Raw genomic sequence first — 17,159 nt, forward strand, 5'->3', positions numbered from 1 at the left:
ATATTACGCTAATTATAGATTCATGCTCACAGGTCATGGTTGTCATAGGTCCTGCGGATAAACACAGTCAAGGTGTGGCTCATATAGTTTTATTGGGTAATGTTACAAGGAATAAGCACAGCAAGGGTGCGGCTCTTATTGTGTCATTTATTGAGTATGATTGTCATCCTGGGTAATAAAAAAAAAAAAGATAGCAAATGTCACTACTTGAATACACTGTAGAGTTACGTCAGCTAACATGCAACAAGGCACTAGATGCTATTGAATACAGCAGACAGCTTTCAACACTTCCCACAACATATAGTGCAGCATTCTACTTTCAGTGAAAAAAACTGAATTTATGTATTTTCTATAAGATTTAGAATAGACTGAAATTGCCTCCGGATGCAATCAGTGACGATTACATTTCCAGCTGGTATGCTAATCAGCAGCAGCTTTTTTTGCATTTTTATAATAAATTTCCAGATTGCATATGTCTGCAAAAGCATGCAAACAGACTTGTCGTGTCTAAATACAAGTTTCTGTTAATCATCATCATTATTTTAAATGAACAATACAAAATGGCTATCACGAGAACATTTCCTTTACTCAAACCCTTAATTCATAGCATATTTTATTTTCAGTCATGGTCATACCTAGTATTGTACTCTTATTCCATCATACATCATTCCATCAAGACCATCACACATCAAAAGTGTGACAGTCTATTGCTGAAAAACTTAAAAAGTTATTCGAATTATTTGAAACAAAGGAAACAGGATGTTACAAATAAGAGGAAGGAGTCCAGATGTCAGTTTTTGAGGAAGTGATTGTCTAACAAAAAAAAAAAAAAAAAAACAGTCTGAATGCTCAAGTCCCGACTCTGATGTTCCTAAAAGTCCTGGCTTTAGTTCATGCCTGCATCTCCACTTTCAGTTGAGAGGCTTTGACCTTTCCGCATAGAATCAAGTGCCAGCTGCATGGCCCATATGCTCAGGGGCCTCATGTATGCCAGCGAACGGTAGATGCCCTTCTCACAGTAAGCCTCAGGGGTTTGGAAGGCCATGCCCAGCCGCTCCCAAACAGTCCGGTAACAACCTTCTGCTGTGCGCATCCCCTCTTCGTACATGCCCTAAGGATTCACATGCCAACACATCATGACTTGTCAGAAAGATGAGAAATTTGTTTATCATGCTCAAAATGCTTTAGAAACCAGATTATTAAGAAAATGTCAGGACTTTTACTCTGAAATGCAAAGTGCAGGAATGCAAACTCGCAGTTACCTCATGGATCATTGTGGCTGCTAGTCCATAGACCACACCAATCCAGACCTCATCTGACTGGACGCTGGAGCGATCCGGCACTCCCTCAGGCCGCATGCCATTTACTGCCCCCATCTGGCCCCCAGCGAAGCTCATCACATTCAAGTCAAAAACAGATTTCAGTGTCTTCAGGATTTTCTCTTTTGGGAAGACCTGGCAAGTGATGTTGAGAACATTAGAGAACACGAGAGCATTAGTGTCTTAACGTTTACATTGCAGACCTTGCACAACTTTACATATATTATAGAAAATATAGTAATTAAGGGAGTTGATACGAAAAGCTATTAATTACTTAATTCACAATACTTCAGGTGTAGTATATACACTTCAACTATCTTTGCTTTGATCAAGTATTAACCAACAAAGTAAACAAGCAAATAATAGATTGCTATGTGACTTACATGTAACAGCAGCTATGTCAACAATAATTCACTCCGTACTGGTGCTTAGTCGTTCATAAGTAACTTGGCTTAACTTGGCTTAACGTAACTTTTTCAGATCTTAGAACTCACCTCATATTCTCCGTCTCCTAGTCCAGACGCCCTCAGGAACCAGTGGCCGGCACACTGGTCAGACATGACGCTGTTTGAATGGTCTCTGCCACTACTATCATAGTTATAGTATTTGCCTAAACATAAAGAGGTATTGGTCCCAAGCAAGAGTAAATACTGGTCACATTGCTTTGCTGTTCCTACCTACCATTCCACAGGAGCTTATCGAAAGCAGCGTTCCCCCTGTCCAAGATGTCCCTGTAGTGTCTGTAGTTCTCCTCATTCTCCATCAGTCTGGCCATCTTGCACATCACGGCAAGTGACGCGAGCCACATTCCACCACAGTATGCACTTCAAAACACAGTGCAAACAGGTTTGCTCGTGGTCGATATAGAAACATGATTTGAATTAAAAAAATATCTTGAGCACCTGTTGTGTTCAAGGGGGTGTTGAGGTCGATTTAGTGGTCTGGCAAGGAGCAGTGGTCCCCACCACTAGGAGCGCAACTACTGTTGTATGCCGGAGAGCTGCTTGCAAACAGTATCTTTAGCGCCCCTAGTGGTACCACGCAAGGACAAGTGCCAGATCACCAGAATGGGCCACAACCCCTGCTCACCTCGGTCCAGTCACCGTCCAACCATCATAGGTCTGGTCAGCAAACCCAGAGTTCTCAATCAGCCCATCACCATCCAGGTCGAACTTTAGTTCCGACGCCATCACCGCCTGGCAGATGGATCACAGCCACACAGCTCAGTGAAGCCAGGTTCTCAACAGTCGCTGTTCTATATTAAATCCACAGATGTATGTCGAGGATGTGTAAATGCAGGACATATTCTACCTGACAGATGGGCCACATGTCCTTCAGGTACTGACTGTCCTGGGTGAGATGATAGTCCCTGTAGACGTGCAGGACGAACTTGAGGTTAAGGTCCTTCCAGTCGGCAGTGTCGTGGATTAGGTAGGCGTTGACCCTCTGCCACGGCTCGTCATCTAGCAACAGAGTACAGGGCGTACAGTTAGCATCCGGGCATCCTTCCCCACACTGCGGGCAAGGTCACATTTCTCCTCACCTGGATCCCCAATGTCATGAGGGACGACATTTTTGGTCTTGACAGGAGAAGAGCGGCCACTCATCAGATGGAGCCGTTCTGTCAGGTCCTGGTTAACCACACAGCCGGCTGAGAAAGAACATACACATGCCGTCAAAGCTGATCTACAAATACTATACAATACAAAGATGAATAACTGATGTAAACCAATGGAGTCCACTCACCAATTTCATACTGTAAACTCAAAGCCACTTTGGGCCACAGCATGATGAGTGCAAAGGAAGCATAGAAGTGAACATCATATGTGTTGTACATTCTGTACTCCTGACCTGCGAAACAAAGAAAATACATGCTTAGATCAACATGTTTCAAAATGTTGACTGTATTTTTAAATACAACCACGTCTATGAAATTCGCATTGACCACAAGAGCCATTCTAGTCTGGGTTGGTTTGGTGGTTTTTGCATGTTTTTGCAGGCTATGGAGCACCTAGAGTTCATTATTGGCATTTTATAAAGTTTCTCACCAGTCCTGACCTGCTTGCCAAATTTGGTGAGATTAAGATTAAGATTTCTTTATTTTCATTGAACATGCCAATTAAATTTTTCATTGCAGCTCGCGTGTGCGCTCGGAGTGTGTTAAGGTGGTCAAAATTAAGTTTAAAGAGGCGTAGGGGAGAATGAGAACGATAAGAAACATTCCAAAAACAATTTGTCCTTCGTCTTTGCAGCATGTAGAGCCAGCCTTCTTCTGGGCTCATCCCCTATTAAATAACATTTTGCAATTAATAAACTTTAAATTCTTTCTCACCCAACTGTGTAAGCGTCTAAAATGTTTTCCCCTGACACTGATACCTAACAGGCAACCAATTCAATTTTATATCTGATTAAATGACTGTACGTGAGCTTGTCTATTACCCTCAAGGTAGGCAAAACGGCCGTACTCCTTGACCGCGGCAGGCTGAGCCGGCAGCCCCCCATTCTCAGTGCGCACACCACCGCTCACGTCAACGTTGTCTGGCAGCTCTGTCCACACTGTCCCTCCGTCCGCAATGAAGTAGAGCTCATTAAACAGAGCCGATTTATACCAGGAAGGTAGAGAGCTGCAAGAAGGAGGTATTTTTATTTTCATTTCTTTGTGACTTTCTGCCAGAACTGAACCTTCGTGCTGTTGGAGCGGTGAACTACCTGTCCTGTAGAATGGGCCTCTGCCACTCCTCGATGCTTCTCTCCCACTGGGTGTAGTGCGTTAGGGCATAGTGAGTGAGTGAGGGTGCCGCGTCCCCTTTAGCGCCAAAGTAACGAGTGTATCTCCTGAAGACAGACAGTCAAAACCTGATGATGGAAGCTTCAGACTGCTTCAAGAATGTTTTGTCAATCTCTGAATGCAGTGCGTGTAATTCCCCTAGTACTTCTTACTAAGTATAAACCTCTGCAGAGTTATAAACAGATGCAAACACACTACAACACATACCTGACGTGTTCCTTTTCCCTGGAGCCGAAGGTGATCTTGGGCATGTCCCAGGCCAGGCAGAACTCCAGGGTGTTCCGGCCATGAGCGGCCACCGAGCAGCCGACGGTTAACGCCGCCGCCACTTTCTCTCCTTTCGGCGTGGGCGGACTGGAACCTGCAGAGAGGCCAGCGCAAAAGAATCACTTTTGGCAATTTGGATCCTCACTTCCCCAGCTCAATTCACGACTTTCACGACATTCAAGACTGAACGCGTGTTAACCAGAACATGACCCTGGAAAGAATAAGATACATTTTAAAGGGAAAACTCACAATATAGTATGTACGTATGGTTTGGCAACCACTTGATTCTTGTCTTGCAGGTAGGAACCTCTAGAGAATTGAGCCTATAATAATTCCAATAACGATAATTGTAGCTATACACTTACACACGGTTTAATTTCTCTCAGTACTTAGTGAGTAAGAGGTAGAGGTTAAGGGGATCAGAGGGAGGTAGGGAACAGGAAAATACAGAAAAGGAACTACTCCAACTTCTCTGTAATCTTATTTCTAACTTTTCAACTCTTTATTATTATATATTTATTAATTATTATATATTGTTTTCCCCTTTTGATGTTTATTTCTGATAATATTATAAATACCGAGACACAAGCTCAAATTTTCTTTGTGCGTCAATTTGGTTTGTATTTGATAATGTGTAATTAAAATGGAAAATGAATACTAGTACAATGAAGTGATATATGTAAGATCCTTTGACTCAATCAAAACATTTGAAACACAAAGACTGAACGCGCAACCGACCAGTGGGGGAGTCCAGTCGTCCGTCGGTGATGAGGTCACTCCACAGGCCGCTACAGGTTCCCTTGGGACTGAACGCCGTCTGGTGGCTCACCTCTTGGTCCGGCTGTTGAAAATAAAACCATGTTGCTTAATCTACAGCCTGAGGCAAATCAAACAGCGGATTTAAAATTCTTTTCCACATTTAAGAGGTTTTTTTTTGGTTTTTGTTTTTTTTTCAGAAATCCCGGTACTGGACAGCAACCTGATGCAGCTCAGACCTTTTCACGTGCCGCGATGCAGAGAGTGTACGGGTTGACTGGGGTGCAGTGATGAAGCAGGACTCCTGACACCGCCACGCCCTCCTTCTCCAGGTGGAACGGCTCGTTCCAGAGGCCCCCGCTCTTGTCGTCCCTGTGTCCCGACCCGTTGAGCATGGTGAACATGATGGAGACATCCAGAGCGTAGTCGTTCTTGTTCTCTATGTCCCAGGCAAACACGGCCACTGGAAGGCTCGAGTCCTGAAAGAATGTCGGGGATGGGGAAGTTTGGTTCAGTCAAATGAACACGGACTGTTTTCTCACAGGATGTGAAGATAGAAAATGCAAGGTGCTAGTCAGAATAAACTCTAAATTTGTTTTATTGTGGTATTATATTGTTAAACAATAAAATATTGCAGTAGTACGGCTGTGGTGATACAATCTTAACAAATGTAACCAATCTCCAAAGGAGGCAAAAAACAAACAAACACATAATACCAGTTTCGACGTTGTCTTGAACTGAACCATTGGAACTGTTAATTCTCTTCCCACTAAGCCACCGACAAGGACGAATCTCCTACCTTGTAATCGTGAGGGATGACGGGGGAGATCTGTCTGCACGTCAGGGTGACGTTCTGTCCCGGCAGCTGGTACACAGTCCAGGCGCGGGGGTACAGGGCATGGTAGAACGCGTACTCGCCACAGTAGCCCCAGTTCCAGCCTTGCAGCGTGGGAGGACGCTCTACAGAGAGCACCTGCTGGTAAACTGTCTGACCGTCGCGCCGCAAACACACTGTGAACTGAGACAAAAAGAGGAAGTGTAAGGCCACTTAATTAGGGAAAATGTTCAACATCTGTTCATAAAAACTGCGACTGAGCCAACCATGGCAGCGACCAAATACAATCAGGGAGGTGGACGTGGTGGAGACAACTTGCTTAAGTTCATAGCAAGCATCAGAAAGGGGACTGAAGTGACTGTGAACATGGTGAACATGGTTGTAGGTAGCCTGAGTGTTTCACAAACTGCTGTTGATCTACTGGGCAGTTCACCACATCACAACCATCTCCAAGATTTACAGAGGACGGTCACATAAAGAGAAAACATCAAGTGAGCAGCAGTTGTGTGGAGGAAAATGCCTTGTTGATATCAGGGGTCAGAGGTCAGAATGGGCAGACTGGTTGGAAACCACAAAAAAGCCAACAGGAACTGAAATAACCTGTAGAGCAGCATCTCGTAAACACCTCCAGTGTTGGAGCACAGTCACACACCGAGTACAGCTTCACACTGTGAAGATCCAAAATAATTCATCAACCAATTTAAGATCTCAGACCTGGTTTACTGTGACAGTCTTGTAGTGGTACATCCCAGGGTTCAGTTGCCATCGACAGAACTCCCCCCTCCATCCTCTCGTGATGGTCCCTCCTCCGATACCACCGAGTGGAGCACCTGCAATGCAGCGCCAGGTGTCATTTTTGAGATCAAAATGTCAGGAACATGCAGTTTTATCAACTTCATGAATGTGGAGAACCAAGCACAGAACACAGCAGGACTTGCCATATATTTGACGCAGGGGCTGCGCTCTGAACATGTCAATAAATGGAGCTTTTTTCTCCACTTGGGTTTTCTTGTACCACCATTTCAGATACCTGCGTTAACACAAAAAAATCACTGTGTCAGAGCAGAGTGAAAGGAGTGCAGTGTCACAACAGAGAAGAAAGCAAAAGGGGAAAATTCGCGGTTGAGATACACGTGACAGAACGCTTAAAGCAGACTTTGGTCTGAGAGGTTTATTGCCTGCAGCTACATCTGTTTCTAAGCCTCACAAACAAACAAAGACAGGAAAAAAGAGAGAACTGTTCTCCCGCATGAAGGGAGCTGCTTGTAAGAATGGGGGGAAGGAAGCGTGGCAGATCCACTTCATCAGTGTTTTCAGGGATCAGTGGAGGGCCATGGTGTGAAATATTAATTAGGTCATGCTATTAATGATCCTGTAGCCCGAGATTGCGTCAATAATGTCAGACCGTGACAACTGACACAGGTTTTTTTTCTTTTTTTATGCAAAAAGCTGCAGTTTTCAATTGTTGACAATGCAGCCATGCAGCTGACACAGAACTGAGAAGACAATTCAGAGCATTCGGCCTGCAAGGATCAGGAAAGAAGCGCAACCACAGACTCATCATACACGATGCAAGCGTAATGGTTTCTTGTTATGTGCTCCAAAATATCAACAACTTGCAGGGGGGGGAAGAAGAGCTAAAAATAAAATTCACTTGTGCAGTTCAACAAGTACCAAAGATATTCGCACTTCAAGGAGGTTTTTTTTTTGTTTGTTTGTTTTTTAAACTAAACAATGCTATGTGATCAGTGTCTAGACAGGGAGGGAGTTTCTGCAGAAATGGGAAACTTGCTGCAATTATGAAGTCCAACAGTGACTGTGCTGGGGACAATGAATTTAGAGGGAAGTCTGAAAGAGGAGGAAAAATTGTTTGATCTTTTATCTTTTTTTACAGCTGCACAAGAGAAGAGATGTGTGGCGTGTGTTTATGTGAGTAGCATGCAAACAAAAGGTGTTGATATTTGAACAGGCTAATTCCAACCCATGACAGCTTGCCATGCTTTTCAACATGCTTTTTTACATCACGTACTGAAGGTCTAATTAGACATACGAGACAAGCCTCGGATTGAAAATTGAGCCTTGACTGCCGTTGAAGTGTGGTGTATGTCTTGCAGCTATGTTGCAAGTTTTATTAAAAAGTGAAGCAGGCATCTGGCTGGAAGGAAAGGATAGAAAGCTTGATTTCCAGACTATGTACCCATTGATACAGAGTACTCACAACACTGCATAAACTCAACAAGTGTCTTAGTCTGTTTGTTTGTTTTTTATTATTGGGAATCAAACTGCATAAGCTGCTGGATCTATAACTTTGATACTCATACTAATAAAACACAAAACAATTGTGACCTTCGCAACAGATGTCGAAATCAGTGTTGGATCAGGTTACTCCAGCTGCAGCCACAAGTTAAACTGCTCGTCATCATGTTCTGCATTGTGATTATGTTGTGTATGTACTGTATATGTAAGGTTATTTTATTGTGTATATTTTATCTTTTATATGTTTTGCCTTGCTCTTATCTGGACCATTATGTGTCTGTAATAAAGTTTATTGTTATTATATCACAGCCTTTAACATTACGTTTTGTTGTTTTTCTACTTTTTTTCTATATAATTAATGTGTCTGATTTAGGACAATGCATAGTGACCAACATTTCTGCTTTTAACATAAATTAAACTGTGCCAGATTTAACTAAAGTAGTGCAACAAGACAACAAGCAAAGGAGGCCATTCAAAACAATGCACAGCTCAACAGGACACAAATGACCACACTAAAGAGTAAAGGAAGAACGAAAATACATCATATTCTATGTACAAACTCTCGCATACGCATCTGAAATAACATACACCTACCTACCTACACACATCCGTCAACAAATAAAAAAAAAAGAAATATACAACAAACATCCAAACACAACATCCACTAATCCATGCCATTAAAAAGTTCAAAGTTAAAGTTATATTGAGAAACTGAACGTTGAACGTTGAACCTTGACCCTCAAACCTTGATATTGGTGCAGAACAAGGGCAAAAACTGTTGAAGCTCAGTTAAGTTTGTTTAAGTTAGATGTGACTTTAAAATTTCACACTTTTCAGCGAGCCTTCCGACCCGCTGGACCTTCCACGCACCCGCTATCTGTGTCTGAGTAGGGCAGCACAATGTTGTAGCATTTTGCATGCGAGGCACAGTCAGAGTGACACAGCGGCATTCTGCTTTTATGTTGCGACACTGTTAGTGCTGTGACATTTAGCAGTCATTCATTCAACTCATTTAATTTAGGCTTGAAATGTCTTGACAAAGAACAATGTTGTGCTTCATACCTAAATGTTGTGTCTATATGAGGCATTTACCAGCTCAAGGATTTCAATTGTCTTCTGCTCACAATGTAGGTTAGGAAATGTGATACTACATTTAGTTCCTCCCCATGCACTGCACCTTTGTAACACACACTGGGGTTACACATTACTTATGAAGGTGGGAACTGCAAACATACCATACCGTACCATGCCAAACCCCTTGAGGCATAAATGGTAAAAAGCTACTGTGTAAAATCCTACAATCACAATCTCATGATTCTCCACTAAAATCATATGCACCACGACTCGATGTGTGATTTATTTATTTTTTTGAGCCGTGACACCGAATAACATCTCTGTCTCACCTGATCCCGAGGCCAACATGCTCCAAAACATTGGACAGAGACACGTCTTTGGCTTGGAAGGGCTTCCTCTTTTCCTTGAACTCGTGTGCCAGGCAGATCCTCCAGCCCTCCTCGGGCACCGCGTGTCCTCCCTCTTGGGAGACGTACCGGCTCATCAGCTCTGCGGTGGATTTGTCGCCCCATTCTGCAGCCATGCTTACAGGGAAGCCTGTCACAGAAGGAGTGTAATGGCAGTGAATAGAGGCGAGATGCGCGCGCGCGCGCGCGCGCACGCACAAACACACACGTGCTGGTCACCACCTTATGTCAACAGAGTGTTTTGCACTGAATCTTTAAAGTCTCACAAAAAAAAAAATACAACAGTGATGGAGGCGCCTGGAGGTGTGTTGGTCTTAGGGGATGGGAGATAGGGAGCGGTCAGAAGGAAAGGTCATCCAGAAAAGACCTCTGATCTGTTGACAACTTAATAATTCGAAATGTCCCAGATATCTGTCCCTTTTTGAACTTTCCCCCCCCTAGATTTAGGACTATACGAATATGGCCCGAAATAAGGATGAAAGAATCAACCAAAGAACTGCGGGGCTACTCGACCTTTGACCCCAACCTCCTGCAAAATAATGCACAGAGGTTATTGGCACCGATGAGAAGCGATAACATCAACCGGCTGCATCCAGCGTCTAGAGAACAGCCGGTGGTAACTGCGGGAGGGGAAACAACAAGCTCACCAACATCACGCAACTGACTTTGCTCACCTTAAAATGTGGAGGTTGTGAGGCTCACTGTAATCAGATAGACAAACGCCGCCCTAAACTCCATCAAGGGGTGAACGTAGTTTATTGATGACAAAATAGAGGAGATAGCCGTTATCCGCCCACAGCTTCGAGCGGACCTGGAACCTGTAGCAATTGCTAACTCGGCAGTCGTATGCGATGGTGAAATGGCTGCCCTCATCTGTGTTTCTCAGGTCACAATTTGAGTTATGTTGCCATTTTGCAACTACTCCAATACATTATTTGACATTTTTAACAACAAAACAATACCCAAATTGAACTAAAAGGGTCGAAAAGCTGTTGACGATTGTTGGAGCCGCGGGAAATCTGTTAATTGAAGTCATGGCAGTGAGTGCTGCCTTGCAAACATCGCGCAGGGCAAAAACATAGACGTGGAAGCCGCTGCTGAGCCTGTGCAATTTTGCAGCGACAGGGGGTTCTGTCTTATTAGCATTTAGTGGTTCACGGAAATCTAGCAAGAATTAGAAGATGTAGATGAGTTCTAAACCTTTACAAAAGTTTACCAAACGAGAGCCGTTTCGATTAAAGGAAGTTGGTTCCCAAGAAGAGATGCTGTTTGCAGACATTTAACTTCCGCTTCCCTACTAGTTACCATAGCTATAGCCAAGCCCTGGGTGACTATGCCACGAAACTGCTCTGCGTGGCCGACCAAAACACGTGATAGTCTAGATAAATGTTGTATTCCTCACGTCATGTTTGGTTAATTTGATTTTTCTTTTAATAATAAAAAAAAAAGTCATAAATTGTAACTATATCAACGGAAAATAAGCCGTCTTTTTTATACAGATATTCAGTAATTTGTGCCTTACTTCCCATGGTTAGTTTTTGATTGGACCACAACGGACATAGGAGCATTTGTTTACTATAGCTTGGGACGCTACTAGCTAAGGTGACAAGCCATGTCAAGTTCCAGTGAATAGACGGCAAACTTTAGATCGTTTTTTTGTTCAGTCAGAAAAGTTTCGTACTGAAAAGGCGGGATCTTGTCTCAAAATCAGCAGAGTCCAAGGTATGTAAATGAATTACCTGTAAAAGTCTGGGGAAGCGGCTCCAGCAGTTAGCCTCTGTTTGCAAGCGAGATAGCACTTTAGCAGGAACGACGTGTTTACATTTCACTTCAGGGGCTTCTAACTTGCTTGACGAGCTTTACTATTTTTTTTAGGGCACCGTATATCCTACATGTTTTAGAATCTTGTTCCGTAACTCTGTTGCCTTTAATCGTACCAGATGATCGAGGTGGTGGCTTCCATGGCTCGGGGGCCTGTGTTTCTCGCCGGGGAGCTCATGGAGTGCCTCATAACATTCACCAACCCTATGTCTCACCTCTCCACATCAGCCACAAGGTAGCTTTATCTCTATTATGTTTTACACATGATTGCCCTGTATCCCCCCCCCCCCCCCCAAAACATCTAAATGTGCTCGTTTTACGACATAAAAAAGTTTAATCGTTTAATCGCCCACATAGAGGTCGGTGGGTACTGTGTAGTCAGTCACTCTTGTCTGTCCGTGTCACAGTGAGATGCTGGCCTGGGCGAGTGCACAGATCCATTGCCAGTTTCACACCAGTGAGAGCAGAGTGGCCCTGCCGGCCCAGGGCAACAAGCAAGATGTCCAGGCTGGAAGCGACACAGTGCTCATTCCAAGCAGGGGTAAGTAAGTAAGAGGAGGAAGGTTCTTGTGGTGTCACTTGTACATACTAATCAGACCGAATTTTGTGAAAACATCTTATAATAAACACAGTTTTTTGTTTTTTCAACAGGAGAGCGAGGACAATGTGTGCTGGACACACCTCCCAAGATATTATTCTGTGACTTGCGTTTGGACCCAGGGGAGAGCAAGACCTGTACGTGTATATGTGTTTATTAAGAAATACAAATGTATTACAATTTACACAGTGTCATTGTACTACCACTTGTTCACAGACTCGTACAGTGAGATCGTCCCAGGCGATGGTCCGCCCAGTTTCCGCGGTCAGTCCGTGAAGTACGTCTACAAACTGACTATTGGTTGCCAGAGAGTCAATTCTCCCATCAAACTACTCCGAGTTCCCTTCAGAGTTCTGGTGCTGCAAGGTTAGATGATAATGCTCATGTATCACACCTGTGGTAAAGTTGTCAGTTTACCACAGGTGTTACTTGTTGTTAGTTTGTGGTGTTGTTACTTTAGTTGTCCTTTTGTTTTATTGCCGCTAAAAAGAATGAATGCAAAAACAGCCAGATGAAGGATAAGATTGTAAATGTCTCAACCAACCTTTAGGCATGCCAGAACCTCCATTTCCTCAAGACGAGGATGTCTCCCCATCCAACCCTTTCCTGGAGGAAGAGGAGGTGAGCCGCAGGGATGCTCGGCCTTTGGAGAGAGCATTGGATATGCTGATGGTCACCACCTCAAGACGCTGTTCACGTGAGTTAGAAACATATGATTATACAATTTGCTGCAGGACAAAGTGAAAATGTATCCAGTTCTTTTTTCTTTTTTTTTATTATTTAAAAAAAATAAATTCTGTTCACATTTGACCTTCTTTCTATTTGTGCATGTTCAGACATGTTTAACATTACCAACATGCGTGGTAAAGTGGCTAAGTTCTGCATCTTCAAGACCATGTACAGACTTGGGGAGGACATCATTGGCACGTTTAACTTCTCCGAGGGAGACATTCCCTGCTTGCAGGTGTGTTTTTTCTTCCTGTTACCAATTAAGGTTTTATCCAATTTCTTAAAAATAACAGCTTGAATTTTTTGCATGTTCTGTTTAGTACTCAGTGAGTCTTCAGAGTGAGGAGGAGATCCAGCCGCAGTACCAGCGGCGCCATGGACAGGCCATAAGTGTGACCACACATGGACGGCACATGGAGTCCTGCCTTCACACTGCCTCCAGCCACTTCTCTCTTCCCATCCCCCTCAATGTCACGCCAGGTTTCAGCAGCGACGTAGGTCAGTCAGCGTTGCCAAGCGCCAATATTTCAGATATTTATTCATTATCTCACCATGACAACATTAAGAAGATTTAATACGATTGTAGACATGAAGTTGTAGATGTAAATATTCTGAAAGAATTGGAATCAAATCAAATCCTGTAGTTTAGTGCAGTGTTAAAGGGCCAGTATGGAAGATTTAGTAGCATCTAATGGAAAAGAAGTTTGCAACCAGCGATAAAGCAGAGCCCTGTTTTTCTGATGTCCTGCTTCATCTCACATCTTTCCTAATCGAGCTGCCGAGTAAAATTACAAAGCCCTGAGTAGATACACCCTCTGGGCATGAACGTACAACAGTTATTTAATGTTTACTGACTTAATTTCAATAAAAAAGAAACATACATCTGTATTTTTCCCATTCAACACTAATTGTTGGTTTTGAAATGTCACATAGTAGGCCGTTAGCTGCGCTGCATTCATGATGATGATGAAAAAACTGTCGATATATATCAGAATTTTGTTTTTTTCTTTCAGTAAACGATTTTTAAAAATGTCTTACTTTACTTAATTTTTACTTTATAGTTTGACGTTATAAATCAGATGCTTACTGTGTCTTTGTGTGTTATCTTAATGCCCCCTAGTGATCTTAAGGTGGCGCCTGCACTTTGAGTTTGTCACTGCGCGGGAGCCATTGGAACCACCCACTGTCCATCAGAACCAATCAGAGGTCACAGTCTGGACTGGGGCAGAGCATGTGGATGTGGATACTTTTAGCTGGAATCTGCCAATCAAAGTGCTGCCGACCAACCCAGCCTTGGCTTCTTATATGTCGCACTTTACAGGGACCAACAGCATTAGAATCTAACTATGTGCGCGATTGATGGCGGCATTGTATAAGTGGAAGAAATGTTACAATGATGCACATTGTGAGGAGCAAAGAAGCATTCCTTGTCTGTTGTCATTTCGTTTGTAGTTTGACATTTCAGATGTATTGAGTTTTACTCTCATGAAATATATATTTAGTTTAAATCCACTTCATATTTAATTCACTGACTTGGAAAAGTTGGACTGTGGTTGCTGTGCAATTTTATTTTATTTTCTTCCTCCTTGTTTCCTTTTTGCTTTTAGTGAAACAATTGTTTATAACCCACAATATTTTTAACTTTTAAAACTATTTTTCAGCTTGAGTTTGAGCTGTAGTGACATGTACATACAAGAAGAGAACTTTTAATTAAAAGTAGGATTTACATTTTACAAAATGTGTGAGACAATTATTTACCATTTTCTCAATTTTTGTCTGTTTTGGATTTTAATGAGTTACATCAGTGAACAGGTCAAACGAGAAGCTATGCACATGTACTGAGGTATGTTTTATTGCATCATGAGAAATATACAATAAATCACAATTGGGCCTGTCAATGAATTATATAATTTTCTAAATATTAGTAGAAAAGTAATACAAGGATAGCAATCTAAAAAGTGTAATAATGATCACAATATTGATTGACTTCAAAGTGGTAATTGGTTTTGTGCTCAAAAATATGAAAACACAGAATTAGTTGTTAAAATAAATGTTTTTTTGACTTATGATGCTTCAGTTTTATCTTAGAAAAGCAAAGATTACTTAATAAACTAAGCATTGTTTTAATGGACATGCAGACTCAGCGGGTGCTGTCATGGCCTTCTGTGTTGTTTCTCTTCACTGCCTACTCATTCAGATGTTGCTACAGGTTAATTGATCCATGGCTTGGGTCCACCATGTTCTCATCTGGGGAGCAAGGCTGGCGAGGGTCGGCCGTCTGCACCAAGGAAACTTTGCAGGTAATCGGTTCCACACGCACCTCACACCATGCAGGGAAATCCACCGGACGATGCACCCTGGTGAGTTAATAATGTTCAACAATCTTTCAACATTGTAGTCCACCACAGGTGAAATCCTGCCATCATTATTAGTATGGGTGCAGTTTACTATTTTATTCTGTGAATTAAATATTGTGGTTGATGGCTTTAGTAAAGCATCCTAATTAAAGAAGTTAAAATTAACTGAAGTGCAATGATAAAAAAAAAAAAAAGTTGTTTATATACGTACGTCTCACAGCAGCCAACACCGACTGGGTGCAGGCAGGTGCACTGCATACATGTGTTGTCCATCCAGGTATCACCCATTGAGTAGTGTCTCCCCTCGAACACACACACAGCTGCAATGACACAGTGTTTGAAATAAACATCTTCTTTTTGCGAAAACATCATAAACGAAGCCCTTTGCGCCCTTACCTCTGGAGTCAAAGTGGCACTGCATGGGTGCAGCAGAGCCGCCGCTGGCCTGCAGAAGAATCCCTGCAGCTGCAAGTACAAAATGCACCCCACACGGCTCCATCTTCCTCTGGTCTGGTCAGGCTGGTGTGGTCCCGTTCTGATCGTCTATCTCCCTTATTTATACATCTTGCAGCTTTACTGTTGCGGCGTCAGAGGTGGCGTCAGCAACCGTCACATGACGCAGCGGCCTGGCTGAAGGAGTTGGGGAACTGTGCCATTTGTGGTGGAACGCGAAGGTGCTGATTTATAGGAGGTGGAGTGAAGGGAATCTTGTGTCTTGGCAGTGTTATGGACGTGCTGGAGATCACCTCGCCGTGCTTCAGTGGGCATGAACCTCTTGTGATACAAACAATGACATATGCAATGCAGTGACTAAGAGGGAGAAGGTTGGGAGGGAGGAGAGGAGATAGAGGACAGCAATAGACTTACCGACATTATCCTAACTCTTGGATGGTTTTGCTGGTTTCGATCCCAGTGATTTGACAAGAGAAGAAGTCATACCTTTAAACTAATTTGCGATGTCACATGAAAAATAACTATAGATACATAGTTGTTTTTGTACAGATCAAATTGATGAATCATCTATTGCAACTTAATTTTCTTGTTCTTTCTGATCAAAATTCTCTTGAAAACTCTGTCTCCAGCATAACACCTTAATCTTAATTCTATATTTATTTACTTACCACTTGCTTATCCCCATGATGTGAATGCTTATCTTCCTCCAGTTCAGATGCAGTTATTTATGCTTTTTCTTGATCAGCCAAGGTCAGATAAAGAGTCTTTACTCTGGTTTTATTATGTTTATCTCATGTATTCATTTTCAATAAGGTGTTCATTGGAAAGTAGGTTTTAAAGCAACTGCTTCACAAATAGAGCTCTTCCTGGGACCAATGAAACATTAGCTCAACTTCTTCCATAGAACATTCGGAGATCAGTGGAAATTTTCTCTCAAGCTTGTCACAGTAGACCCTGAGGCCTCATAAAGATTCAAGGAACTTTATTTTCATACCAGTTCACATTTACACGTTAGTGGCCTGAAGTGTTAATTGTGGATTTTAGCCTGTTATCACAATAAATGACTGATATGTCTCTATCACCTGTCGGTGTATATTGTTTATTTTTTGGGCAGGACTGCAGTTTATATATTGTCATTAATATGAGCTATATAGAGGTAATGATAACACCTAAGGTAGTTTGAGAGCATTAGAGTTTCATTGGCTATTTCGCCCAGATGCCTCGTGGGATGGAGCTCATTTTAATGGCAGATGTTGCTTTCTTCCATTGCTTTAGCTGGACGGAAACCTCTTACCTTACAATACACCGATGATGACAACTCACCATGCTGTCATTAACGTTGACAAAAGGGAAGGCTCCCATTGAAACATGTGGTGAGTGATTTTCCTTTTGCACGCCCGTTGTTCTTTACAGTTGTGCTGAGACTCAAGTCATGCTTGGGGGATTCCTCATAGTGGGTGGTAAAATACAAAGTTGGAAAAAATTAGAGACAAAGTTTA

General features: G+C 42.6%; 2 protein-coding genes across 2 annotated transcripts; one reads left to right on the forward strand and one right to left on the reverse strand.

The window, feature by feature from the left end:
- Window positions 1–130: 130 nt before the first annotated feature.
- Window positions 131–11,601, reverse strand: gba2 (glucosidase, beta (bile acid) 2). Its single transcript, XM_076028272.1, has 19 exons — window positions 11,442–11,601; window positions 10,377–10,429; window positions 9,625–9,832; window positions 6,904–6,995; window positions 6,680–6,795; window positions 5,930–6,148; window positions 5,370–5,609; window positions 5,113–5,215; window positions 4,315–4,468; window positions 4,029–4,154; window positions 3,759–3,943; window positions 3,066–3,170; window positions 2,863–2,970; window positions 2,631–2,782; window positions 2,409–2,515; window positions 2,001–2,143; window positions 1,814–1,929; window positions 1,263–1,454; window positions 131–1,111 (listed from the first exon to the last, which is right to left on the reverse strand). The coding sequence occupies exons 3-19, from the start codon at window positions 9,816–9,818 to the stop codon at window positions 887–889; spliced, it is 2,577 nt and encodes an 858-aa protein (XP_075884387.1). The 5' UTR covers window positions 9,819–9,832; window positions 10,377–10,429; window positions 11,442–11,601; the 3' UTR covers window positions 131–886.
- On the forward strand, window positions 10,960–14,588 carry rgp1 (GP1 homolog, RAB6A GEF complex partner 1). Its single transcript, XM_076028273.1, has 9 exons — window positions 10,960–11,424; window positions 11,643–11,758; window positions 11,931–12,064; window positions 12,175–12,258; window positions 12,338–12,487; window positions 12,672–12,818; window positions 12,958–13,085; window positions 13,171–13,348; window positions 13,971–14,588. The coding sequence occupies exons 2-9, from the start codon at window positions 11,643–11,645 to the stop codon at window positions 14,192–14,194; spliced, it is 1,161 nt and encodes a 386-aa protein (XP_075884388.1). The 5' UTR covers window positions 10,960–11,424; the 3' UTR covers window positions 14,195–14,588.
- The last annotated feature ends 2,571 nt before the right edge of the window (window positions 14,589–17,159 follow it).

This window comes from Nelusetta ayraudi, unplaced genomic scaffold (genome assembly GCF_046127955.1).
Source record: "Nelusetta ayraudi isolate G7.1 ecotype Tasmania unplaced genomic scaffold, CSIRO-AGI_Nayr_v1 ptg000022l, whole genome shotgun sequence".
NCBI classification, from domain to species: domain Eukaryota; kingdom Metazoa; phylum Chordata; class Actinopteri; order Tetraodontiformes; family Monacanthidae; genus Nelusetta; species Nelusetta ayraudi.

Bases quoted from the DNA above. Each gene is read 5' to 3' on its own strand.
- gba2 (XM_076028272.1), bottom strand. From the start codon at position 9,818: ATGGCTGCAGAATGGGGCGACAAATCCACCGCAGAGCTGATGAGCCGG. The intron at 5,216-5,369 runs GTCTGAGCTGCA...TATTTTCAACAG, and splicing joins GCATCGCGGCACGTGAAAAG to CCGGACCAAGAGGTGAGCCA. The intron at 1,930-2,000 runs GTAGGTAGGAAC...CTTTATGTTTAG, and splicing joins CGATAAGCTCCTGTGGAATG to GCAAATACTATAACTATGAT.
- rgp1 (XM_076028273.1), top strand. From the start codon at position 11,643: ATGATCGAGGTGGTGGCTTCCATGGCTCGGGGGCCTGTGTTTCTCGCC. The intron at 12,065-12,174 runs GTAAGTAAGTAA...TTTTTTCAACAG, and splicing joins AGTGCTCATTCCAAGCAGGG to GAGAGCGAGGACAATGTGTG. The intron at 12,259-12,337 runs GTACGTGTATAT...ACTTGTTCACAG, and splicing joins CCCAGGGGAGAGCAAGACCT to ACTCGTACAGTGAGATCGTC.